The sequence below is a fragment of the Stegostoma tigrinum genome, chromosome 39 (assembly GCF_030684315.1).
Source record: "Stegostoma tigrinum isolate sSteTig4 chromosome 39, sSteTig4.hap1, whole genome shotgun sequence".
Classification (NCBI taxonomy): Eukaryota; Metazoa; Chordata; class Chondrichthyes; order Orectolobiformes; family Stegostomatidae; genus Stegostoma; species Stegostoma tigrinum.
Genome location: NC_081392.1, coordinates 17,831,621 through 17,857,792, shown reverse-complemented (window position 1 = coordinate 17,857,792; position 26,172 = coordinate 17,831,621). Strand labels below are relative to the sequence as shown.

Genomic DNA, 26,172 nt, shown 5'->3' with positions numbered 1-26,172 from the left:
GTAAGATTTAGAAAGGGTTAGGCACTGAGGAAAAGCAGCGGAGAAGGATCTTGGTGGGGTGGGGCGAGTTATTTATTTCCTCGATATGGGGGAGCACTGTCAGGACTCCATTATCAGAGATTTGAACTCAAATCGCAGTGCTGCACTGAGGGAGTACTGCAGTGTCACAGGCACCATCTTATTGTTGCGATGTTAAACCAACGTTATAACCGCCATCTCCATTGGACATCTGTGGTGGGTCACAGATAAAACAAAGGCTATTTATTAATAGAAGTGAGCTGGTTTATTCCAAGAACGATGGGGAAGGTTCCTCCCACCTCAAGCCGCACCTCCATTTTCCACCTACTAACCTCATCCCGCTTCTTTGACCTGTCCGTCCTCCCCGGACTGACCTATCCCCTCCCCACCTCCCCAACTATACGCTCCTCTCCACCTATCCTCTCCTCTATCCATCTTTGGTCCGCCTCCCCCTCTCTCCCTATTTATTTCAGAACTCTCTCCCCATTCCCCTTTCTGATGAAGGGTCCAGGCCCGAAACGTCAGCTTTTGTGCTCCTGAGATGCTGCTTGGCCTGCTGTGTTCATCCAGCTCCACACTTTGTTATTTTGGATTCTCCAGCATCTGCAGCTCCCATTATCTCTGACGTGGGGAGTGTTGCCGAACAAAGACACCTTGCGGTGGAGGTACCTAGTTCCTTGAGGATGGAGTTGCAAATAGACAGGATAGTGAAGAAGGTGTGTGGTACACTTGTCAGAGCATTGAGCAGAGGAGTTGGGAGGTCATGTTGCAGCTGCACAGGTCATTGCTTAGTCCACTTTTGGTGCACTGTCTGCAATTCTGGTTTCCCTGCTATAGGAAAGATGTTGTGAAATTTCAGATGGTGCAGAGCAGATTTACAATAATATTGTCAGAGTTCCTGCTTGCACAGGCCTGAAACAAACAGATTTGATTCAAATCAAATCTGGGACACAAACCAAACGAAAAGCTCAACATAAAATCACAGCCGACCAGATCCAAACGATTTAGAATCACACAGAGGATGACAAATATTTACCCTTTACTTTCAGTTAACAGGCTTCAAATACCTTTCAAAAACTGCGCAGTGTGATAAGACATAAGACTTCCGAGCAATTCTACAGTTTGCCTGTACATAACAGAAGAACAATGTCATCCATCAAATTGACTTCATTTTATTCGATCTTCATTCAGCTCAGAATTAAATATTAACCAGTGCATGTTGCCCGGGTAACCATTCTTGCAGCAATCAGACTCCAGCAATTGTTTGAATTTTTCTGACCGGGACATTTTCTCTCAGATACGGGAGAATTAAATCCTGCACAAGGCACCAGGCCCATAAACTGGGTACCGAATTCGGGGCCCTCCCCCTCAGTGCAGCACTGAGGGAGTGAGCACTGTTGGAGGGTCAGTGCTGAAGGAGTGGGCACTGTCGGAGGGTCAGTGCTGAGGGAGAGCCGTACTGTCAGAAGGTCAGTGCTGATGGAGTGCCGTGCTGTCGGAGAATCAGTGCTGAGGGAGTGCCACACTGTCGGAGGGTCAGTGCTGAGGAAGCGCCGCACTGTCGGAGGGTCAGTGCTGAGTGAGCGCCGCACTGTCGGAGGGTCAGTGCTGAGGGAACGGGCACTGTCAGAGGGACAATGCTAAGGGAGTGGGCACTGTCAGAGGGTCAGTGCTGAGAGAGCGCCGCACTGTCGGAGGGTCAGTGTTGAGGGAGCACTGCACTGTCGTAGGGTCAGTGCTGAGGGAGTGGGCACTGTCATAGGGTCAGTGCTGATGGAGCGCCGTGCTCTGAGTGTAATGTTAAATGCACATTCCTGGTGATCCCGATAACCTTTCAGGCTCTTAGTGGATAAGAATCTCTCTTCCTTTACCTTAAAAATATTCACCATCTCTGCTTTCCAAACAGTTATTCAGAGAGAGAGTTCCAAGAAGTGATGACCTTCTGAGGGAAATATGTTTCTGAACTGCAGTGAATGAGGTCTGATTTCTAATCAGTGTCTTTAGACTGTCCTGATGAGGAAGTGTTTTCTCCGTATCCACACAGCAGATTTCAGGCCTGGTTTCCTGTTTTGCTGGTCAGGTTCGGTGCCCAGCTTCCTGTTGTTTGATGTGTCAACTAATGATCCACTAATGGGTTTCATAGGAATGATCTGTGAGATCACAGGCAACATGAAATGCTGTAAATAGTGAGGAGGAAAGACTTAGACGACAGGGCATTGGAGCTGTGGTTGGTCAGGTGGGCTGAATGGTCATAAATGGAATTTAATCCTGGAAAAGAGTGAGGTGCTGTGTTTTGTGAGAGCAAACAAGACATTGAATGGTGGAATCCCAAGAGGCACAGAGGATCAGAGTGATCAGGCTGTGCCTGTCTGTACATCCCAGAAGGCAGCATAACCAGGAGGTTACCCAGTGTGGAACTGGAGGAACACAGCAGGCCAGGCAACTTCAGAGGAACAGGAACGCTGACCAAAATTTAGGCCATTTGGCTGTAGGCTCCTGAGATGGAATATGAGGTGCTGCTCCTCCAGTTTGCGGGTGGAGTCATTGTGACACTAGAGGAAGCTCAAGATGGACATGTCACCCAAGGAGTGGGAGGGGGAGTTAAAATGGTTCTTGATTGGAAGGTGTTGTCATTTGTCGCGCACAGAGCACAGGTGCTCTACAAAATGCTCTCCAAGTCTACACCCGGTCTCACTGACGTAGAGGAGGCCACATCGGGCTGGAATGATTCAGCGATGAAGCGAGGCCGGATACACTGGGGTTAGTGGACTCCAGAGCATGAGTGCTGATGGGGGTGAGCTGGTTGAGATGTACAAAGTCTTGAGGGACGTAAACAGGGTTAATAGGAAGAAACTCCCACCACACCCCCACCCCCAACTCCATAGAGGGGTCAGTAAGCAGGGAGCACAGTTTTAGATAAGGAACAGGAAGTTCAGAGGACATTTGAGGAAAATCTTTTTATTACCCAGAGGACAGTGGGAATCTGGAACTCAGTACCTGAGAGAGCAGGAGAGACAGGAAACCTTGGGGCATTTAAGAAGTGTCGAGATGAAGGCTAGAAACATTATAGCACACAAAAGCAACAAGAATAGATGGATGTTTGATGACCAGCCTGGATGTGATGGACTGAAGGGCCACACTCGGTGCTGGCTCAGTAAATGATTGACTATAACTTGGCTTTGCTACGCTGACCCCATGATTGTTGGGGCTTTGTTTTGCTTGATTGTCAAAAGATGAGCACAGATTAATACTGTTGTAATCCACAAAACTGAGGAAGCAGAAATTCTGCAAGTGCTTTGCTCTGAGTATAAAAGTCCATTAGAAAAACCGCTTTGATCGCAGCTGCTTTCTCATCTTTCTGTGATGCACTTTGCTGTATTGATGTGGCCCTCATTGTGAGGGGGGAGAGGGAGGGTCTGTCCAGCTTGCTGCAGCTGTTTGATTACACTGTCACCTCTTTAGAGGTGATGCTTTCTGTATCAAATGCAAAGCCCTTTGATGTAAACTTGCAAATGAGCTGCTCAATGAACACAAGAGGCTTTGATTCCAGCTTGTGATTGATGTCAGTATTGGTAACAATCCTCCAGATATCAATCCAACCTTCATCTGCTCCTGGGCCTTGGTGATGATGGATGTTCTCCGTGGGGAGTGGGCATCTGGTACCAGCCTCTGCCAACAGAAGGCAGTGGGGGTCCTGCCTGAATGAATGAATTCAGTTTATTGTCACATGTACTCACACGAATGCAGTGAAACGTTGCCACTTATGGCGACATTTTAGGTACAAAGGTCCCAATTCTTGTTCTTAGCGAAAAGAAATCAGGGATTAAAAGAGATAAAAAGTCCCAAAATTAAAGAGGAAAGCCATAGTAGTCAGTTCTCTGGCACTGAGCCTGACACTGTGGCAAAGAAGGGAAGGGGGCAGAATAGAAGAGTACTCGTGGTAGGGGACTCGATAGTTAGGGGAATCGACAGGAGATTTTGTGGTCAAGATCAGGATTCCCGGAAGGTATGTTGCCTCCCTGGTGCCAGGGTCCGGGACGTCTCTGATCGGGTGTATAAGGTTCTAAAAGGGGAGGGCGAACAGCCAGAAATCATGTTACATATTGGCACAAATGATATAGCCAGAAATAGGATTGAGGATATAAAAAGTGATTTCAGGGAGTTAGGATGGAAGCTGCAGAGCAGGACGAACAGAGTAGTGTTCTCTGGTTTACTACCGGTGCCACGAGGTAGCGAGGTGAGGAACAGGGAGCGGGCGCAGCTGAACACGTGGCTGCGCAGCTGGTGTAGGAGGGAGGGCTTCAGATATGTAGATAATTGGGATGCCTTCTGGGGAAGGTGGGACCTGTACAAGAAGGACGGGTTGCAGCCGAACTGGAAGGGGACCAATGTCCTGGGTGGAAGGTTTGCTCGAGTAGTTCGAGAGGGTTTAAACTAGTATGGCAGGGGGGTGGGAAGCTGAGCTGTATACCAGAGGTGAGCGTTGTTGCAGGTGAGGCAGTAGCAAGAGGTAGACCAGCTAGTGGGAAAGATTTTCCTGGGAAGGAACCAAGGGATCGGTTAAAGTGTGTTTGCTTTAACGTAAGGAGTATCAGGAATAAAAGTGATGAACTTAGAGCATGGATCAGTACCTGGTGCTATGTTGTTGTGGCCATAGCAGAGACATGGGTTTCTCATGGGCAGGAATGGTTGCTGGATGTTCCAGGGTTTAGAACATTTAAAAAGAATAGGGAGGGGGGAAAAAGAGGAGGGGGTGTAGCACTACTAATCAGAGAGGGTATCACAGCTACAGAAGCTTCCATTGTCGAGGAAGATCTGCCTACTGAGTCAGTGTGGGTGGAAATTAGGAACAGCAAGGGAGTAGTCACCTCGTTAGGGGTTTACTACAGGCCCCCCAATAGCAGCAGGGAGATTGAAGAAAGCATAAGTCGGCAGATTTTGGAAAAGTGCGGACGTAGTAGGGTTGTTGTAATGGGTGACTTTAACTTTCCCAATATTGATTGGAACCTCCTTCGAGCAGAAGATTTGAATGGAGCTGTTTTTGTAAGGTGTGTTCAGGAGAGTTTCCTGACTCAGTACATTGACAGGCCGACGAGGGGAGAGGCCATTCTAGACTTGGTGCTCGGAAACGAGCCGGGGCAGGTATCAGATCTTGTGGTGGGAGAGCATTTTGGTGATAGTGACCATAACTGCCTCACATTCTACATGGCTCTGGAGAAGGAGAGGATTAGGCAAAATGGGAGGATATTTAATTGGGGAAGAGGAAACTATAACGCGATTAGACATGAGTTAGGAAGCATGGACTGGGAGCAGTTGTTCCATGGTAAGGGAACTATAGACATGTGGAGACTGTTTAAGGAACAGTTGTTGGGAGTGATGAGTAAATATGTCCCTCTGAGACAGGCAAGAAGGGGTAAGATTAAGGAACCTTGGATGACGAGAGCGGTGGAGCTTCTTGTGAAAAGGAAGAAGGTAGCTTACATAAGGTGGAGGAAGCTAGGGTCAAGTTCAGCTAGAGAGGATTACACGCAGGCAAGGAAGGAGCTGAAAAATGGTCTGAGGAGAGCCAGGAGGGGGCACGAGAAAGGCTTGGCAGAAGGAATCAGGGAAAACACAAAGGCATTTTACACTTATGTGAGGAATAAGAGAATGATCAAAGAAAGAGTAGGGCCGATCAGGGATAGCATAGGGAACTTGTGTGTGGAGCCTGAGGAGGTAGGGGAAGCCCTTAATGAGTTTTTTGCTTCTGTCTTTACGAAAGAAACGAACTTTGTAGTGAATGAAACCTTTGAAGAGCAGGTGTGCATGCTGGAATGGATAGAGATAGAGGAAGCTGAAGTGCTGAAAATTTTGTCAAACATTAAGATTGACAAGTCGCCAGGCCCGGACCAGATTTGTCCTCGGCTGCTTTGGGAAGCGAGAAATGCAATTGCTTCGCCACTTGTGAAGATCTTTGCATCCTCGCTCTCCACTGGAGTCGTACCTGAGGACTGGAGAGAGGCAAATGTAATTCCTCTCTTCAAGAAAGGAAATAGGGAAATCCCCGGCAATTATAGACCAGTAAGTCTCACGTCTGTCGTCTGCAAGGTGTTAGAAAGGATTCTGAGGGATAAGATTTATGACCATCTGGAAGAGCATGGCTTGATCGAATACAGTCAACACGGCTTTGTGAGGGGTAGGTCATGCCTTACAAACCTTATCGAGTTTTTTGAGGATGTGACTAGAAAAGTTGATGAGGGTCGAGCTGTGGATGTGGTGTATATGGACTTCAGTAAGGCATTTGATAAGATTCCCCATGGTAGGCTCATTCAGAAGGTCAGGAGGAATGGGATACAGGGGAACTTAGCTGCTTGGATACAGAATTGGCTGGCCAACAGAAGACAGCGAGTGGTAGTAGAAGGAAAATATTCTGCCTGGAAGTCAGTGGTGAGTGGTGTTCCACAGGGCTCTGTCCTTGGGCCTCTACTGTTTGTAATTTTTATTAATGACTTGGACGAGGGAATTGAAGGATGGGTCAGCAAGTTTGCAGACGACACAAAGGTCGGAGGTGTCCTTGACAGTGTAGAGGGCTGTTGTAGGCTGCAGCGGGACATTGACAGGATGCAGAGATGGGCTGAGAGGTGGCAGATGGAGTTCAACCTGGATAAATGCATTTTGGAAGGTCGAATTTGAAAGCTGAGTACAGGATTAAGGATAGGATTCTTGGCAGCGTGGAGGAACAGAGGGATCTTGGTGTGCAGATACATAGATCCCTTAAAATGGCCACCCAAGTGGACAGGGTTGTTAAGAAAGCATATGGTGTTTTGGCTTTCATTAACAGGGGGATTGAGTTTAAGAGTCGTGAGATCTTGTTGCAGCTCTATAAAACTTTGGTTAGACCGCACTTGGAATACTGCGTCCAGTTCTGGGCGCCCTATTATAGGAAAGATGTGGATGCTTTGGAGAGGGTTCAGAGGAGGTTTACCAGGATGCTGCCTGGACTGGAGGGCTTATCTTATGAAGAGAGGTTGACTGAGCTCGGTCTCTTTTCATTGGAGAAAAGGAGGAGGAGAGGGGACCTAATTGAGGTATACAAGATAATGAGAGGCATAGATAGAGTTGATAGCCAGAGACTATTTCCCAGGGCAGAAATGGCTAGCACGATGGGTCATAGTTTTAAGCTGGTTGGTGGAAAGTATAGAGGGGATGTCAGAGGCAGGTTCTTTACGCAGAGAGTTGTGAGAGCATGGAATGCGTTGCCAGCAGCAGTTGTGGAAGCAAGGTCATTGGGGTCATTTAAGAGACTGCTGGACATGTATATGGTCACAGAAATTTGAGGGTGCATACATGAGGATCAATGGTCGGCACAACATTGTGGGCTGAAGGGCCTGTTCTGTGCTGTACTGTTCTATGTTCTATGTTCTATGTTCTAAAGACCAAAGTACCCAGTGTTGTGCCGAACACGATGCCACGTGAGACTAATCCCTTCTGCCTGCCCTTTGTCCATATCCTTCCATTTCTTGCATATTCATGTGCTTCCCTAAAAGCCCCTTAAATGTCCCTATTGTATCTGCCTCCCCCATCCCCCCGGCAGCGTGTTCCAGACTCCCACCACTCTCTCTCGTGTAAAAAATCTTGCACCTCACAACTCCTTTGAACTTCTCCCCTTCTCACCTTGTACACATGCCCCCAGCACTAGACATTTCAACTCAGGCCAAAAGATTCTGACCATCAACTCTATCTATACATCTCATAATTTTATAAACTTCTAACAAATCTCCCCTCAGCCTTCGCTGCTCCAGAGAAAACAAATCGAGTTTTTCTAGCCTTTCCTTCTTGCTCATATCCTCTTATCCAGACAGCATCCTGGTAAACACAGTGTGAAGCTGAATGAACACAGCAGGCCAAGCAGCATCAGAGGAGCAGGAAATTTTCTGAAGAAGGGTCTCAACCCGTAACGTCAGCTTTCCTGCTCCTCTGATGCTGCTTGGCCTGCTGTGTCCATCCATCTCTACACCTTGTTATCTCAGATTGTCCAGCATTGGCCATTCCTACTATCTCAGCATCCTGGTCAACCTTTTCTGCAGTCTCTCCCATGATGTGGTGGCCAGAATGGAGCGTAGTATTCTAAGTGCAGCCTAATCGAAGTTATGTGACAACAATAAGTCCAATTAAATCAAATAAGACATCCTTCACAAGTCCCCATGCAACTCAAGAAAAGCAGCCTGCATGTAAGAGGGTGTTGTCAAAAACATCAGTTCAAGGTCAAAAACAGAAGTTGCTGGAAAAACGCAGCAGGTCTGGCAGCATCTGTGAAGGAATAAAACAGAGTTAACGTTTCAGGCCTGGTGACCCTTCCTCAGAACATTCTGAGGAAGTTCTGTTCAGTTCTGAGGAAGGGTCACTGGACCCGAAACGTTAACTCTGTTTTCTCCTTCACAGATGCTGCCAGACCTGCTGAGCTTTTCCAGCAACTTCTGTTTTTGCTCCTGACTTACAGCATCAGCAGGTTTTTTTTTCAGTTTTTATGCAGTTTAAGGTGGCAGCATTGGAACGGCTGTGAGGAAAATAGAGAGACCGGGGAAAATGGGAGAGGTCCTTGAAGCATGGTGTGAAGAAGTGAAGTCAAGTGTATAATGACAGGGCCTAGCTTTTGTAGCCTCAACTGCCCAGAAACTATTTTGTAATACATGTTCTCTTTCTCACTCTATCTCTCTTTCTCTCCCCACTTACCTTTTTACCTCCCTCTCTCTCCCTCTTTCCCTCTCTGTCTCTCCCTCTCCCTCCCTTCATCGAGAATATGTTTTAATCTTCACAGTCTTGCTTTGTCTGATCTGTAATCAGCAACTATATATTGACCAGAGAATGAGGCAATGTACTGCAAAGCATCTTTAATTTAAAAAGATTAACATTTAATCATAACACAAACAAATAGAAATAAATGAAATAGGAGCACAGAGTAGGCCACTCGGCCCTTTGATTCTGCTCTCCCACTCAATACGATCATGGCTGATCATCCAACTTACTTGCCACTTTCCCCTCATTTCCCTTTATCCCTAAGAACTATATCCAACTCCTTCTTGAAAATATTCGACGCTTTATCTTTCTGGATGAAGATGTTTCTCCTCATCTCAGTCCAAAATGACCCACCCCGTATCCTTAGACTGTGACTCTCTGGTTCTCAACTCCCCAGTTATAAGGAACATCCTGGTCCTGGTAGAATTTTATCGGTTTCTATGAGAGCCCCCCTCATTTTTCTAAACTCCAGTGAATAAAGTCCTCACTGATCCAGATCCTCTTGTCACAAGTCAGTCCTGCCCTTCCCAGGAACCAGGCTGGCAAGCCTTTGTTGCATTCCCTCTATAGCTAGAACATCTTTCGTCAGAGAAGGATAGCAAGACCTTGCTGCAGATTAGATGCAGTTGCATTTCCTGTGTTAACAGCAGTGGATGTTTATTTATTACCTATTAGGTGGTTTGAGATCCCTCTGATGGTCACAAAAGGCAGTATAGAAATGCCTTTGCTTGTCAAGAGACCATGAAACCCTCTGAGCTGTGAGCTCCCTGCTACCACCCCATAGTCTCCCCTCCCAATCAAGCCCACCAAACCCATCGCAATGACTCCATGCAATACCCTCTCCCTTTCTCTCCCCCCTCTCCCTTTCTCTCTCCCTCTGTTTCCTCTGTCTTTCTCTGTGTCACTTTCTCCCATTCTCTCCCTCTTTCTCTCCCCGTGACGTCTGTCTCCATCTCTCTGTCTTTCACCATTTTTTCTCCCCCTCTCTCTTTCTCACTCTCTCTCACTTTCTCTCCCCCTCTCTTGCCTTTTTTCTCCCTCCCTCCCTCTCTTTCTCTCCCTCTCACTCTCTCTCTGACCCCCACCTCTTTGTCTCCCTCCCTGTCTCTCTCACTCTCCTCTCTCCTGCTCTTCCCCCCACCTCACTCTCTCTGTCTCTCTCTCTCTCCCTCTCTCTTTCTCTCTCTCCACCCCCCCCCTCTTTCTCTCTCTCTCTCTCACTATCTCTTGGTCTCTCCCCCTCTGCCTCCCCTCCTCTGTCTCTCTCACTCCCTCTCTCTCTCACACTTTCTCTCTCTATCCCCTACTCTCTCTTTCTCTCTTTTACTGTCTCCGCTCCTCTCTCCACTTCTCTCGCCCTTTCTCTCACTCTCTTTCTCTTCCTCTCACTCTCTCTCTCTCTCCCATCCCAACTTGTTAAGCATTGAGGCCACGTGCTGTTAAATTCTCTCCATAAATCCTTCTGGTCTTTTCCACCTCTCTTTTCTCCCATGCACTGTCCTTAAACCTCACTGTATGGGAATCAGCTCCTCCTGCGGCGACTACCGTTTTCAATCGGCTCCCAGCCCATCTCCCTCGCCAGAGCCTCCATGATTCATGCTGTGTTTAAAGGCACTATGTAAATGCAGTTGTCTTTGTTCCCTTGGGTTGATTTCTCTCCCCCAGATCTGACCCGCAGGGGTGTGAAGGTAAGTCTATGATGAATGTGTGGAAAACTGGGCCCAGGTCCTTGCCTCTATTCCCAGATATTTAATGCGACGGTGAGAGAGATAGGGAGGAATTCTCACCCATTGAGCTGGAATTTAATATGATACCGTAATATGGATGAATTTACTCTGCAGTTTGAGAAGGAGAAGCTGGAATCAGATCTAACGGTATTACAGTTGAGTAAAGACACCTACGGTGGCTTGAGGGAGGAGTTGACCAGAACTGACTGGGAGAGGAGCCGAGGAGGAAAGACAGTGGAACAGGGAAGGCAGGAGTTTCTGGGAATAATTTAGGAGACTCAGCAAAAATTCCTCCCTAGGGGAAAGAAGTGTGCTAAAGGGAAGATGAGACAACCATGGCTGACAGGGGAAATGAGGGAGAACAGAAAAGCAAAAAGAGAAAGTATACAATGCGGCGAAGGGCAGTGGGATGCCAGAGAATTGGGAAGTCAACAAAGGCTAACGGAGGACAATGAGAAAAGAAATAAGGAGGGAGAAGATTAAATATGATGTCAAACTCACCAGTAATGCACAAACAAAATCGCAAGAGTTTCTTTAGATATATAAAGGGCAAAAGAAAGGCAAAAATGGGCATTGGGCTGCTGGAAAATGATGTTGGAGGAGTAGTAATGGGGAATAAGGAAATGCTGAGGAACTGAATGAGTGCTCTGTGTCAGTCTTCATAGTGGAAGACACAAGTAACATCCCAAACATTTAAAGGAATTAGTTGGGCCAGAGCTGAGTATAGTGGCCATTGCGAAGGAAAAGGTGCTAGAAATCTGAAAAGTCTGAAGGTGGATAAATCACCTGGACCAGACGGACTACACCCCAGAGTTCTGAAGGAAATAGCCGAAGAGATAGTGGAGATGTTAGTGGTGATCTTTCAGGAATTGCTAGAGTCAGGGAGGGTCCCAGAGGACTGGAAAATCGCTGCTGTGACACCCCAGTTTAAGAAGAGAGTAAGGCAAAAAAACAGGAAATTACAGGCCGATTAGCCTAACCTTGGTTGTTGGTAAGATTTTGGAGCCCATTGTAAAGGATGAGATTTCTGAATGTTTGAAAGTGCACAGTAAAATAGGGCAAAGTCAGCAGGGTTTCATCAAGGGGAGGTCATGCCTGACAAATATGCTGGAATTCTTTCAGGTCATAATGAGCAGGGTAGATGAAGGAGAGCCAATAGGTTAGCTACCTGGACTTCAAGAAAGCCTGAGACAAGGTGCCACACAGGAGGCTGCTGAGTAACATAAGGGCCCACAGTGTTAGAGGCAAGGTGCTAGCATGGATAGAAGGTTGGATGTCTTGGCAAAAAGCAGATCGTGGGGATAAAGGGGCCTTTCTCAGGATGGCAGCCGGTGACAAGTGGTGTTCCACAAGGGTCAGTATTGGGACCACAACTTTTCATTTTATACGTTAATGATCTAGATGATGGAACCGAGGGCATTCTGGCTAAGTTTGTAGATGATACAAAGATAGGTGGAGGGACAAGTGATATTGAGGAGGTGTCAGGCTGCAGAAGGACTTGGATGGGTTAGGAGAGTGGGCAAAGAAGTGGCAGATTGAATACAACGTGAGAAAGTGTGAGGTCATGCACTTTGGTAAGAAGAATAAAAGCATGGATTGTTTTCTAAATGGGGAAGAAAATTCAGAAACCTGAAGTGCAAAGAGACTTGGGAATTCTAGTCCAGGATTCTCTCAAGGTAAACATGCAGGTTGATTCAGTGGTCAGGAAGGCAAATGTAATGTTGGCATTTATTTTGAGAGGACTGGAATATAAAAGCGGGGATGTATTACTGAGGCTTTATAAGGCTCTGGTCGGGCCACATTTGGAGCATTGCATGCATTTGGGCCCCATATCTTGGGAAAGATGTACTGGCCCTGGAGTGGGTTCAGAAGAGGCTCATGAGAATGTTCCTAGGAATGAAACACTTAACATATGAGGAACGTTTGAGGACTCTGGGTCTATAATCATTGGAGTTTAGAAGGATGAGAGGGAGATCTAATTGAAACTTACGGAATACCAAATGGTCTGGACAGAGTGGATGTTGGGAAGATGCTTGGATTGGTCGGAGAGACTAGGACCCAAGGGCACAGCCTTAGAGTAAAGGGCAAATAATTTAGAACAGAGAAAAGGAGAAACTACTTCAGCCAGAGAGAGTGCTGAATCTATGGAATTAACTGCCACAGAAGGCTGTGTACAGGTCATTGAGTACATTTACGACTGACATAGATAGGTTCTCGATGATCAAGGGTTACAGGGAGAAAGCAGGAGAATGGGGTTGAGAGAAACATCAGACAATTGAATGGTGGAGCAGACTCGCTGGGCCGAATTGCCTAATTTCTGCTCCTATGTCTTATGGAATTTGCCAGGCAGGAGGATGATTTTGAGAATGGCGCCTCCTGGGGATGGGGGAGAGCAGTGAGGGCACAGCGGTGACTGAGAGACACAGGAACAATAAGAGGCTAACAACACTTTTCCCTTTCTTTTTCCCCTCTCTGTGCCTTTCTCTCCAACAACTGGCAACAGGATCACAGCTGAAGGTAAGAGAGCTTTGTCTTGATCTTCTCTTGGCCTTATTCGAATGTCGCCACCAGGAGATTGCAGGCCATTCAGCCCATCGAGTCTGTTCACCCATTCAGTGAGATCACGGCTGATCTGATCCTCCTCAACTCTGCTCTGCGGCCTTTTCCTCGATTCTTTTACTGATTAAAATATCTATCTCGGCCTTGCATATACTCAGCAATCCAGCCTTAACAGCTCTCTGCAGCGAGGTCAACGCTGTCTTTCGAAGACAATGATTACCTTTGCAAATGCGAGATTGTGAGCTGCAGCTTATGTGTTGTTCCAAAAATATAATGATTCAAGATAGCTCTTTGGACATTCCAACACTCAGTTACCCAGAATGTTTCAAAATTTATGTTCAAAAAGCAGGAAGCCTTGCTCTGAATATTTAACCGTTTGTGATAATTGTCCCAAATAAGGAACATGAGCATATCCTAAGAGTTAATATGATCACTGTAGTGCAGCCTACAATGCCCAGAAAACATTTCCCTGTCTGTGCGCAGACGGATTAGGGAGAGGGGACGAATCTTCCAAAGTATTTGATGATGCCTATGACCTTAGCTCCCTCGAGCCTGAAGTACTAAACAAAAACTAAAGTACTTTGTTAGCTTGCAAACCATATCGGTTCTTAGCACCAAGGTGCCTAACCTGACTTGATTTTTAGGAACAGACAAAAATCCATCCCTCGCTCAGTCCATCATCACACTGATCCTCACTCTAGAAATGGAAATATCATTATTGATGCAATCACACAGAATCACTTAATCCTATACCATGACATTCTTCCTCTGAAATTGAAAATATCATTGCTGTTCCCCTAAGAGGAATCAGACAGAATGTGGCATCATACGGACACAGAGCCGACAGTTCCTGCTTTCCAGAAACGCCTCTCGGTGTCGTGCTTGTTCCTTTTACAGCGTGCACTCCCAGCCGTGAAACCCAGCACTCTTCCCCCCCCACCCCCCCCCCCCCCCCCACCCTGGCCTCATCCAGAACTCCACGGTCGGTATTCCTGAAGGTTTGGACCCATGACCCATCCGCAGTTCTTTCGGTTTTTATTGGGTGACGGGGTTTAAACAGTAACCAGCAAAGTCGTTCTGAATCACTGTTCATTGGATCCCATTTAGTCTGCTCCTCTAAATGTTGACAAATCCAAGACAAACTCAGTTAAAATGGCAAAACTTCAGTTGAGATTGTAAAGGAGTAGATTTGGAACGCAGTTCTGTTTTCCCAATTGCTAAAACGCACTGGAGATGATACAAGAAAAACGTTGAGCCAGAACACACTCGAACTGGGATCAGAGATAATGGGAACTGCAGATGCTGGAGAATCCAAGATAACAAAGTGTGAAGCTTCACACTTTGTTAGAACATAGAACATAGAACATAGAACAGTACAGCACAGAACAGGCCCTTCAGCCCACAATGTTGTGCCGACCATTGATCCTCATGGATGCACCCTCAAATTTCTGTGACCATATGCATGTCCAGCAGTCTCTTAAATGACCCCAATGACCTTGCTTCCACAACTGCTGCTGGCAACGCATTCCATGTTCTCACAACTCTCTGCGTAAAGAACCTGCCTCTGACATCCCCTCTATACTTTCCACCAACCAGCTTAAAACTATGACCCCTCGTGCTAGCCATTTCTGCCCTGGGAAATAGTCTCTGGCTATCGACTCTATCTATGCCTCTCATTATCTTGTATACCTCAATTAGGTCCCCTCTCCTCCTCCTTTTCTCCAATGAAAAGAGACCGAGCTCAGTCAACCTCTCTTCATAAGATAAGCCCTCCAGTCCAGGCAGCATCCTGGTAAACCTCCTCTGAACCCTCTCCAAAGCATCCACATCCTTCCTATAATAGGGCGCCCAGAACTGGACGCAGTATTCCAAGTGCGGTCTAACCAAAGTTTTATAGAGCTGCAACAAGATCTCACGACTCTTAAACTCAATCCCCCTGTTAATGAAAGCCAAAACACCATATGCTTTCTTAACAACCCTGTCCACTTGGGTGGCCATTTTAAGGGATCTATGTATCTGCACACCAAGATCCCTCTGTTCCTCCACGCTGCCAAGAATCCTATCCTTAATCCTGTACTCAGCTTTCAAATTCGACCTTCCAAAATGCATCACCTCGCATTTATCCAGGTTGAACTCCATCTGCCACCTCTCAGCCCATCTCTGCATCCTGTCAATGTCCCGCTGCAGCCTACAACAGCCCTCTACACTGTCAACGACACCTCCGACCTTTGTGTCGTCTGCAAACTTGCTGACCCATCCTTCAATTCCCTCGTCCAAGTCATTAATAAAAATTACAAACAGTAGAGGCCCAAGGACAGAGCCCTGTGGAACCCCACTCACCACTGACTTCCAGGCAGAATATTTTCCTTCTACTACCACTCGCTGTCTTCTGTTGGCCAGCCAATTCTGTATCCAAGCAGCTAAGTTCCCCTGTATCCCATTCCTCCTGACCTTCTGAATGAGCCTTCCATGGGGAACCTTATCAAATGCCTTACTGAAGTCCATATACACCACATCCACAGCTTGACCCTCATCAACCTTACTAGTCACATCCTCAAAAAACTCGATAAGGTTTGTAAGGCATGACCTACCCCTCACAAAGCCGTGTTGACTGTATTTGATCAAGCCATGCTCTTCCAGATGGTCATAAATCTTATCCCTCAGAATCCTTTCTAACACCTTGCAGACGACAGACGTGAGACTTACCGGTCTATAATTGCCGGGGATTTCCCTATTTCCTTTCTTGAAGAGAGGAATTACATTTGCCTCTCTCCAGTCCTCAGGTACGACTCCAGTGGAGAGCGAGGATGCAAAGATCTTCGCAAGTGGCGAAGCAATTGCATTTCTCGCTTCCCAAAGCAGCCGAGGACAAATCTGATCCGGGCCTGGCGACTTGTCAATCTTAATGTTTGACAAAATTTTCAGTACATCAGCTTCCTCTATCTCTATCCATTCCAGCATGCACACCTGCTCTTCAAAGGTTTCATTCACTACACAGGTCGTTTCTTTCGTAAAGACAGAAGCAAAAAACTCATTTAGGGCTTCCCCTACCTCCTCAGGCTCCACACACAAGTTCCCTATGCTATCCCTGATCGGCCCTACTCTTTCTTTGACCATTCTCTTATTCCTCACGTAAGTGTAAAATGCCTTTGTGTTTTCCCGGATTCCTTCTGCCAAGCCTTTCTCGTGCCCCCTCCTGGCTCTCCTCAGACCATTTTTGAGCTCCTTCCTTGCCTGCATGTAATCCTCTCTAGCTGAACTTGACCCTAGCTTCCTCCACCTTATGTAAGCTACCTTCTTCCTTTTCACTAGAAGCTCCACCGCTCTCGTCATCCAAGGTTCCTTTATCTTACCCCGTCTTGCCTGTCTCAGAGGGACATATTTACTCATCACTCCCAACAACTGTTCCTTAAACCATCTCCACATGTCTATAGTTCCCTTACCATGGAACAACTGCTCCCAGTCCATGCTTCCTAACTCGTGTCTAATCGCATCATAGTTTCCTCTTCCCCAATTAAATATCCTCCCATTCTGCCTAATCCTCTCCTTCTCCATAGCTATGTAGAATGAGAGAGTGTTATGGTCACTATCACCAAAATGCTCTCCCACCACAAGATCTGATACCTGCCCCGGCTCGTTTCCGAGCACCAAGTCTAGAATGGCCTCTCCCCTCGTCGGCCTGTCAACGTACTGCGTTAGGAAACCCTCCTGAACACACCTTACAAAAACAGCTCCATTCAAATCTTCTGCTCGAAGGAGGTTCCAATCAATATTAGGAAAGTTAAAGTCACCCATTACAACAACCCTACTGCGTCCACACTTTTCCAAAATCTGTCGACCTATGCTTTCTACAATCTCCCTGCTGCTATTGGGGGGCCTGTAGTAAACCCCTAACGAGGTGACTACTCCCTTGCTGTTCCTAATTTCCACCCATACTGACTCAGTAGGCAGATCTTCCTCGACAATGGAAGCTTCTGTAGCTGTGATACCCTCTCTGATTAGTAGTGCTACACCCCCTCCTCTTTTTCCCCCCTCCCTATTCTTTTTAAATGTTCTAAACCCTGGAATATCCAGCAACCATTCCAGCCCATGAGAAACCCATGTCTCTGTTATGGCCACAACATCATAGCACCAGGTACTGATCCATGCTCTAAGTTCATCACTTTTATTCCTGATACTCCTTGCATTAAAGCAAACACACTTTAACCGATCCCTTGGTTCCTTCCCAGGAAAATCCTTCTCACTAGCTGGTCTACCTCTTGCTACTGCCTCACCTGCATCAACGCTCACCTCTGGTATACAGCTCAGGTTCCCACCCCCCTGCCATACTAGTTTAAACCCTCTCGAACTACTCGAGCAAACCTTCCACCCAGGACATTGGTCCCCTTCCAGTTCAGATGCAACCCGTCCTTCTTGTACAGGTCCCACCTTCCCCAGAAGGCATCCCAATTATCAACATATCTGAAACCCTCCCTCCTACACCAGCTGCGTAGCCACGTGTTCAGCTGCGCCCGCTCCCTGTTCCTCACCTCGCTATCTCGTGGCACCGGTAGTAAACCAGAGAACACTACTCTGTTCGTCCTGCTCTGCAGCTTCCATCCTAACTCCCTGAAATCACTTTTTATATCCTCAAACCTATTTCTGGCTATATCATTTGTGCCAATATGTAACACGATTTCTGGCTGTTCACCCTCCCCTTTCAGAACTTTATACACCCGATCGGAGACGTCCCGGACCCTGGCACCAGGGAGGCAACATACCTTCCGGGAATCCCGATCTTGCCCACAAAATCTCCTGTCGATTCCCCTAACTATCGAGTCCCCTACCACGAGTACTTGTCTATTCTGCCCCCTTCCCTTCTTTGCCACAGTGTCAGGCTCAGTGCCAGAGAACTGACTACTATGGCTTTCCTCTGGTAGGTCAACCCCCCCAGCAGTATCCAAAACGGTATACTTATTGCTGAGGGGAATGCCCACAGGGGATCTCTGCACTGTCTGTCTGTTTGTTAGACTAGAACTGGGGAGGGTTTCCACTTATCAGGGATGTTTACTACTGAGAAACACAAGATTATCAATAGTTTGTTTCAGGTATTTAAAAATGTGAGAAAAACTGAGGGAGTAGGCACAGAAATATTTTTACTTTTGAAGGAAATATCAAGAGTAGAGGTTGTAACTTTAAGAACAAATATGAATTAACCCAATTGGGAATGCAGGAGAAATAGCCTCACCCTGAGATTTGGGTTTGAACTACGAGAGAGGGTTCAGGGAAAATCTACAAGGATCTTACAGGGACTGGAGGGTTTGAGCTATGGGGAGAGGCTGAACAGCTGTGGCGTTTCTTCCCTGGAATGTAGGAGACTGAGGGCTAATTTAATAGAGGTTTAAAAAATCATGAGGAGCGTGGATAGGGTGAATAGCCAAGGTCTTCTCCCCAGGGTGGGGGACTCCAAAAGTAGAGGCGCATAGGTTTGTGGTGAGAGGGGAAAGATTTAAAAGGGACCTGAGGGGCAACATTTTCACACAGAGGGTGGTGCGTGTATGGAATGAGCTGCCAGAGGAAGTGGTGGAAGCTGGTACAGTTACAGCATTTAACAGGCATCTGGATGGGGACATGAATAGGAAGGGTTTAGAGGGAAATGGGCCATTAAATGGGACTAGATTCATTTAGAATATCCACTCAGCATGGACAATTTGGACCAAAGGGCCTGTTTTCCATGCTGCATAGCTGTATGACTCTATCTCATTGAGGGAGTACTTGAGGTGACTAATTTAGATACCAAACACCCCATGGGGAAGGGAGTAAAAGATATGGCAGTGAGCTCGAGGAAGGGCCATGATCATATTGAATGGTAGGGCAGATTTGAAGGACTCTGTGTCATGCTGATCAGCTGAGATGGTGGGAGAGGTGTGAAGTGTAAAGATCAGCTTGGATCAGATCGGCCAAATGGCCTGTTTCTGTGCTGGAAATTCCTTGTAGGCGTCTACAGCTCACACTGTCTGCTCTTGTTTCCAGTATACGGGCAGTGAGGACGATCTACTCTCCAACATGGAGACGCTCAGTTTACTGGGCAGTGCCACTACACTGGCATCTAGCGTGGTGGAGCTGGAGGTTGGTGCGGAAGCCAAGCCTGGAGAGTCGGGTTCACCAGAAACGCCTCATCGCCCACCCAGAGACGAGGCCTCCTCGGAGCGAATAGCCCAGAGCGCTACAGAGAAGCAGGAGGATGCTGAAGAGTACGAAGAAGGCCCGGAATTTTGCGGCATCGGCAACATCGATCTGGAGATGGAACAGGTCAGCGATGTTCTAGTTTTTACAGATTGCTGGCTTTTTCTTTTGAGTTTGTGTTTGGAATTGGGGTTGAGCATTTTGAGGGAATTGTCGAGTTGGGTTGCAGACAGACATGGGGTAAGTTCCAAGTATTTATTGGACAGTTGCATACTCTACAAACAAGAGAACTCACACCCTCACAGAGACCAGACACATGCTGCTGTCCAAGGGAACACAGTCTCAAAGATGGTGATATGAGGGCTCTGGGGAAGGAGATTCTGTTTGTTCCAGGATTCAGGGGAACAGAAGGTGATGGGGGAACCAGAAGGGACAGCAAAGGGAACGTTGGTCATAGTAAAAGCTGTGTTCAGAAACATTTGGAGCTCATCGTGTGGTTTTAAGGGATTCTCCAGTCGAGCTGTTGGCAAAATAGGAAATGTTATGAGATTGTTTGCAACCTTTCATATTAAAACTGCATTTTGTTCCTCCTGTTGAGGCACAGATATTTGCGAACATGGAGCTGTTGCAGAAGAAAACATCTGAAGATCTGGATGCCATTGTAGAGGAGCCCACGTTTCAACTCCGAACGGTAAATGGGGATGACTCTCTGCTGGATGTTTATGAAGATGCAGATGTCGACGTGTCCGAGATTTCGCTGCTAGACATGGCCTATGTCAATGGAACAGAGGGATGTGAAACCAACACCAGTGAGTCCTCCGAAGACAATGACCTCCAGAGACAAAGACAGAATGTGGACAATTTGGAATCGCTGGGCGAGATGGACCAAGTTGGCCAGGACTCTCAAGATGTTGGCTCGTTTGCCAATGGAAGGTTGACCTGTGAAGGCCAGAGGTCAATACTGGACCATGAAGACCACCACAGTTCCCACCATGACAGTGAGGAGACCCTACCAGGGAGGGAGGATGGTTTTAAAGTTAATGGCTGTCCCGTAGCGATGAGGTTGGGAAGTCCTGTCCAGGTGGAGTTGGCGGAGGAAGCCCCCAGTAGTGGCCATGCCGATCGATTGGCCAAACCAAACGCAGCCAAGAAGGACTCAGTCCAGATGGAAAATGACCGGCTGCTAATTGAGAAGATCAAGAACTATTACGAATCGGCAGAGATGGCCAATGATCAATCCCACCTCCAACGAAGAGAGAGCATCTCCTTCATACCGACTGGCGTGGTGAGGGATTCCGTCCTGTGGTTCAATTACAAGATGGCGCACGAGAGCATTCAAGAGGCACCGAGCGACAAGTTTCCTGGCAGCGATCGGCCGCCAGTCAGTGCACCAGGCATGAGTTCAGAACCCCACTCCCAATCGAGTGATGGTCAGCTCCAGCCAGGCTCTGTCCGAGTGCGCCCGGTGCCCCCTGGTGGCACTGACCCGCCACTAAGCCAACAGCCCACAGAGGCCGAACCGGAGCCAGAGTTCAAATCCTCTGCCGAAATTCTCAGGGTTTGGCAGGAAATGGAGAAGGCAGCTCATTTCTGCCACAAACATGAGTCTTGGAATGGCTGTGGTAAAGCACTGGGCAAGAACGAGGGCCCTTCCAGCTCCCGGCAGCCAGGCTACAGTGAGCCCCTGTTAATCCTGGAGGACTCCGACCTCAGCCCCTCCACGGAATTCTCCGGAGCGTCAGCCGACGAGGTGAAGCGGGACCCAACGGACACGAAGCCTGAGCTGAAAGTTGGCCTGGAAGGCGAGACCAGTCCAAATGACAATGTGACCTACGGGCCTTGGTGTGTCGGCCAAGGCATGCCGCTCTGTGGAGATATCGATGGCTGCCTCTTCCAGAACTCCGAGAAAATCATCAACAAAGTCCAGTTTCTGGCCAAAATGTACAGCCAGCGAATCAGCAGGAAGAAAGCAGCCATGCCGAGGAGGATCTGGGAACTCGAGCCTGAGGCGAGAGCAGAGTACAAGCAGTGGAAGAGGAGACCGGTGATGAAACTGACCAGGGCCCGCGAAGTCTATCAAGAGATAGAAAGTGACGGTGAGTCACTGAGTGTGAGCAAGGTACTGTCTCAGTTACAGCAACAGCAAGGGCTGGCAGGCATACAGTCATCCGGAGTGGGAACAGACCCTTCGGTCCATCCAGTCCATGCCGACCATAATCCCAACCCCAACCAACCCCGCCTGTCTGCTGTTAACCCACAATGCTCCAAACACGTACTTAGCCAAAAATCTTTTAAATGTTGTAACTTTACCCATGTGCACCACTTCCTCTGAGTGTTCAGTCCAAAAAGAATTGTCCCTCGTGTCCTTTTTAAATCTTTCTTCTCTCACCTTAAACATATGCCCCCTGGTCTTGAAATCCCCCCCACCCCAGGGGAAAGACACGTGCCATTCACTTTAGCTATACCCCTCATGATTTTATAGAACTCTATAATCTACATCCCAGCAGAAAAGGTTCCAGCCTCCCTTTATAACTCAACCCTTCCATTCCCAGCAACATCCTGGTAAATCTCTTCTGAACCCCCTCCAGGTTGATTATATCCTTCCTGCAACAATGAGGACAGAAGCAGACACCATACTCCAGAAGAGGCTTCACTAATGTCACCCCCACTCTCTGGAACGCGCGGTCGCTCGTAGAGTGGGATTTGTGAAGCCATCATTAGTCTCAGGCTGTCCCTCCCTATTGATCCTGGGTTGGAACAGTGGTCATTGATAACCAACACTGCATCATTAAACCAAACCCAACTCAATTTTCTAACAGCCTTCAATCACGGGAGCAACTCTCTCTCACCAAACTCCACGTAACTCCAGTCCTTCAATTAACAGCTCCTCCCATCGGAGATGGGAGGTTTGGAGGGTGGCATGGTGGGGCCATAAATTCCCAGGTAGGATACTGGGTAGCCAAAGTGCCCCCACTGGTATCTTATCACCCACAGGGTGGGTCTTGGGAGACCCTCCTGTCCATGGGCCAGTTACAGCAACCAATTAACGGCACCGCGCCCCCCCCCACAATCCCACCAACCCCTTCAGCAGTTAACTGTCGATCTTTGCTCTCAGGCCAGACTCTCAAAAGGACGACTGACAGTTGACTGTTCTTGCCGCATCGCCATGTCAACCGTGGCCCTACCAAACAGCACCCTCTTCTAGGAGGTGTTCCTTCCTTCAAGCCTCTCACTTGTTCTCTAACCGTGGTGAATGAAGATGGAAAAACACTTGACTTTCTTTTGTCTCTCAACTTTTACCAATGTGTACCTCCATTTTTCTGCCCATTTTATAACGGCCTTTTTCATTCCTGGTTGTGCGTTCACCTTTTTAACTGAACTGAAACTCCTAAACCACGCTCTGTGACAGCTGAGCTCTCAGTTTGTTGGATTCATTGCCATGTGTCAGTCTCAGAGAGAAAGACCTCCACCCCAACCAACCCCACCCCTCTCCACGAAACAAAATTACCCTTCGAAAGAGGCTTGTCCTGGAATTATTTGGACACCGAGGGGATACAGACGATCAGAAGGTCCTGAGCCATCCTCCAGTTTTCACCGAGCCAGCTCCCCCCGGACCCTGGACAACTGAGGGGAGCTCTCGGGTTGATTTTGTTGAGGTTTCAATTCTGGGTACTGGTGCGAGAATCTGATTGGCTCTACCTCAGAGTCAAATTGGGACAGATTTAAATTCCCTCATCCGAAGGATATTCCCAAAGCCTTTACAACGGATGAAGCAGTTTTGAAAGTTTCCCCCAGAAACAAAGGAGTTGGGACCAGAATTAGGCCATTCAGCCCCTCATGCTTGCACTGCCATTCAGAAAGATGACAGTGGATCCGATGACCACATGCTACTGCCTGGCCCGCTTCCTCCAATAACCTTTCACCCTTCCCTTACCCCAAAGACACCTGAAGACCCTCCTGCCTTTACCGCTTCAGGATGAGAGTGTGAAAGACCCACCATTTTCATTGAGAAAATCAATTTCTTTTTGTGACTGTTATTAGTGCAAAATCCCTTTCTGTTTCAATGCTCTCAGGAATGGTTATTATTGCAGGGAAAATGGCTTTCAGTGCACAGCAAGATCCCGTGGCCGGTGACCACTGACGACTAAGTAATTGGGAATACATGTGTTGGCTCAGATGAAGCAGATAGACCTGGGAGCGGAGGGTGGGGGGGTGCTAGTGAACAGATTAATGTGACCCTCTGACAGTTCCCCCTCCCACAGCGCTGACCCTCCGACAGTGCAGCACTCCTTCAGCACTGACCCTCCAACAGCGCGGCGTTCCCTCAGCGCTGACCCTCCGACAGTGCGGCTCTCCTTCAGCACTGACCCTCCGACAGTGTGGCTCTCCTTCAGCACTGACCCTCCGACAGTGCGGCTCTCCTTCAGCACTGACCCTCCAACAGCGCGGCGTTCCCTCAGCGCTGACCCTCCGACAGTGCGGTGCTCCCTCAGCACTGACCCTCCAACAGTGCCCGCTCCCTCAGCACTGACCCTCCAACAGCGTGTTGCTCTCTGAGTTCTCAGAATGTCACTCCACATTATGATTTGAACTTGAGTCTTTGTGAACCGAAACTGCCCCGTTTGTGGACAGAGTAGAAACTGCAGATGCTGGAGTTTAAGATCATGAGGTGTAGAGCTGGATGAACACAGCAGGCCAGGTAGCATCAGCGTCCAGACTCAAAACGTCAGCTTTCCTGCTGCTCTGAAGCTGCCTGGTCTGCTGTGATCCTCCAGCCCTCCAGCTCCACACCTTGTTATCCCTCAATGTGGACATCGCGATTGCCCATCGGAGCCCATCTCTGGATTAATTGCCTGAGAGTTGCAGAGCAAAGAAAGTCATGTTCCATCTATCTGTGCTCAGCACCAACAGCTTCTGTACAATGTTCCAATTCATTCTGCTACAGTCAAATCAGCTCTTTCCTCCGGCTGTTTCAGTGTTTACAGGGTGCTAAGTGTTGAAGTTTGTTATTTGCAAGATTAAAAAAAACTACTTCAAATGTAATAATTACCAGAAAGACTATTTTGCTTTGGATTTGGTTTCAACTGAAAGGCATAATTTATCAGATTCTCTTTTGAATCTAACCTGAAGCATCTGGGCTGCGCAGTTAAGCACTCAACTGAGATTAAGCATGGCTTCGAGGAATTTCTGCAGTTTCGCCATTTGGAAAAAATTCATGGAATTAATTTGCAGCGCAAAGTCCTCAGGGAGCCTGCCTCCAGTCTCCTGTGGTCATCACAGAGATTTGGGGTAATTTGAGGAGACAAGTACGGAAGGGTTCTCTGAAAACAACGCCCCCACCCCCAGGGGGTTAATGTCACTTTGCAGTCGATGTTATTCTGTTTCGAAGCTTTTTACAGAATGTGCGACCATGATTGAAGAGACTGGTGGATCCCAAACCATTCCTCAATCTGTCCCAAAATTTCATTAAATTCTGTTCTCAGCTATATTAAAGACTAGACAGATTTTTAATCAGTAAAGGAATAAGGGTTATGGGGGAAAGGTGGGAAAGTGAGATTGAGGATGATCACAATCCTGACAGTGTGGAAGCAAGCCATTCAGCCCATTGAATCCAGACCAACCCTCCAAAGGGCATCCCACCCAAGGCCACCCCTTTCCCATCCCATAACCCTGCACTCCCCATGGCTAACCCACCTAGCCTACCCATCTCCAGGCACGGCCAATCCACCTTAACCTGTCCATCCCTGGGCACTATGGGACAATTTAGCGCAGCCAATCCACCTGAACCTGCACATCCCTCGGCACTATGGGACAATTTAGCACGGCCAGTCCACACCAGCCTGCATATCCCTGGGCACTATCGGACAATTTAGCACGGCCAACCCACCCTAACCTACACATCCCTTTGCAGTATGGGACAAATTAGCACGGCCAATCCACGCCAACCCACACATCCCTGGGCACTATGGGACAATTTAGCACGGCCAATCCACGCCAACCCGCACATCCCCGTGCACTATGGGAGGAGAATGGAGCAATCCGCACACCAACTGTGCAAACTCCACACAGTCACCCGAGGCTGGAATCGAGCCTGTGTCCCTGGTGCTGTGAGGCAGACCACTGAGCTACCTTGCCACTGGTCAGCCATGATCTCATTGAATGGGGAGGCAAACTTTACGGGCTGAATGGACTGCTCCTGCTCTTGAAACCTGAGGGCTAGTCTCTGACTTTAAAAAGGTTCCAGCCCCTTATTATAGAATTATTGAGTCATAGTGAGGTACAGCATGGAAACAGACCCTGGTCTGAAGTGACCACAGACATCCCAATGTGACCTGGTCCCATTTTCCACCATTTGCCCCATATCCCTCTAAACGCTTCCTATCCATGTCCCCATCCAGATGCCTTTTAAAAGCTGTAAGTGTACCAGCCTCCACCACTTCCTCCGGCAGCTCATTCCATACACGCACCACCCTCTGTGTGAAAAAGTTGCCCCTCAGGCCCCTTTTAAATCTTTCCCCTCTCACCTTAAACCTATGCCCCTCTAGTTTTAGACTCCCCCACCCTGGGGAAAAAACCTTGGCTGTTCACCCTCTCCATGTCCCTCATGATTTTCTAAACCTTGATGAGGTCACCCCTCAGCCTCCGACACGCCAGGGAAAATAGTCCCAGCCTCTCCCTATAGCTCAAACCCTCCGACCCTGGCAACATCCCTGTAAATCCCTATCAGTCAATATATAGCCCCTTGCCTTACCAGTCCTCTTAAAATGCATCACCACTTCTCAGGATTAAATTTAGCTCCCCACTGATCAACACATTTTTCCAGCGCAGCCACACCATCCTATAGCCTAAGGCTGTCCCCACCACTGTTTACCATACCACCAAGGTATTCGCTGGTAATAAGTACAGAGGGCTAGGCCACCTCGTGTTC

General features: G+C 47.9%; 1 protein-coding gene across 1 annotated transcript in view; it reads left to right on the top strand.

Moving 5' to 3' along the window:
* plekhg2 (pleckstrin homology domain containing, family G (with RhoGef domain) member 2) overlaps nt 1–26,172 on the top strand; it is a 204,142-nt gene that overhangs the window by 163,389 nt on the left and 14,581 nt on the right. The window contains 3 exon segments of the mRNA XM_059640959.1: nt 19,092–19,113; nt 19,115–19,370; nt 19,843–21,340. Coding sequence (XP_059496942.1) covers nt 19,092–19,113; nt 19,115–19,370; nt 19,843–21,340 — 1,776 coding nt within the window.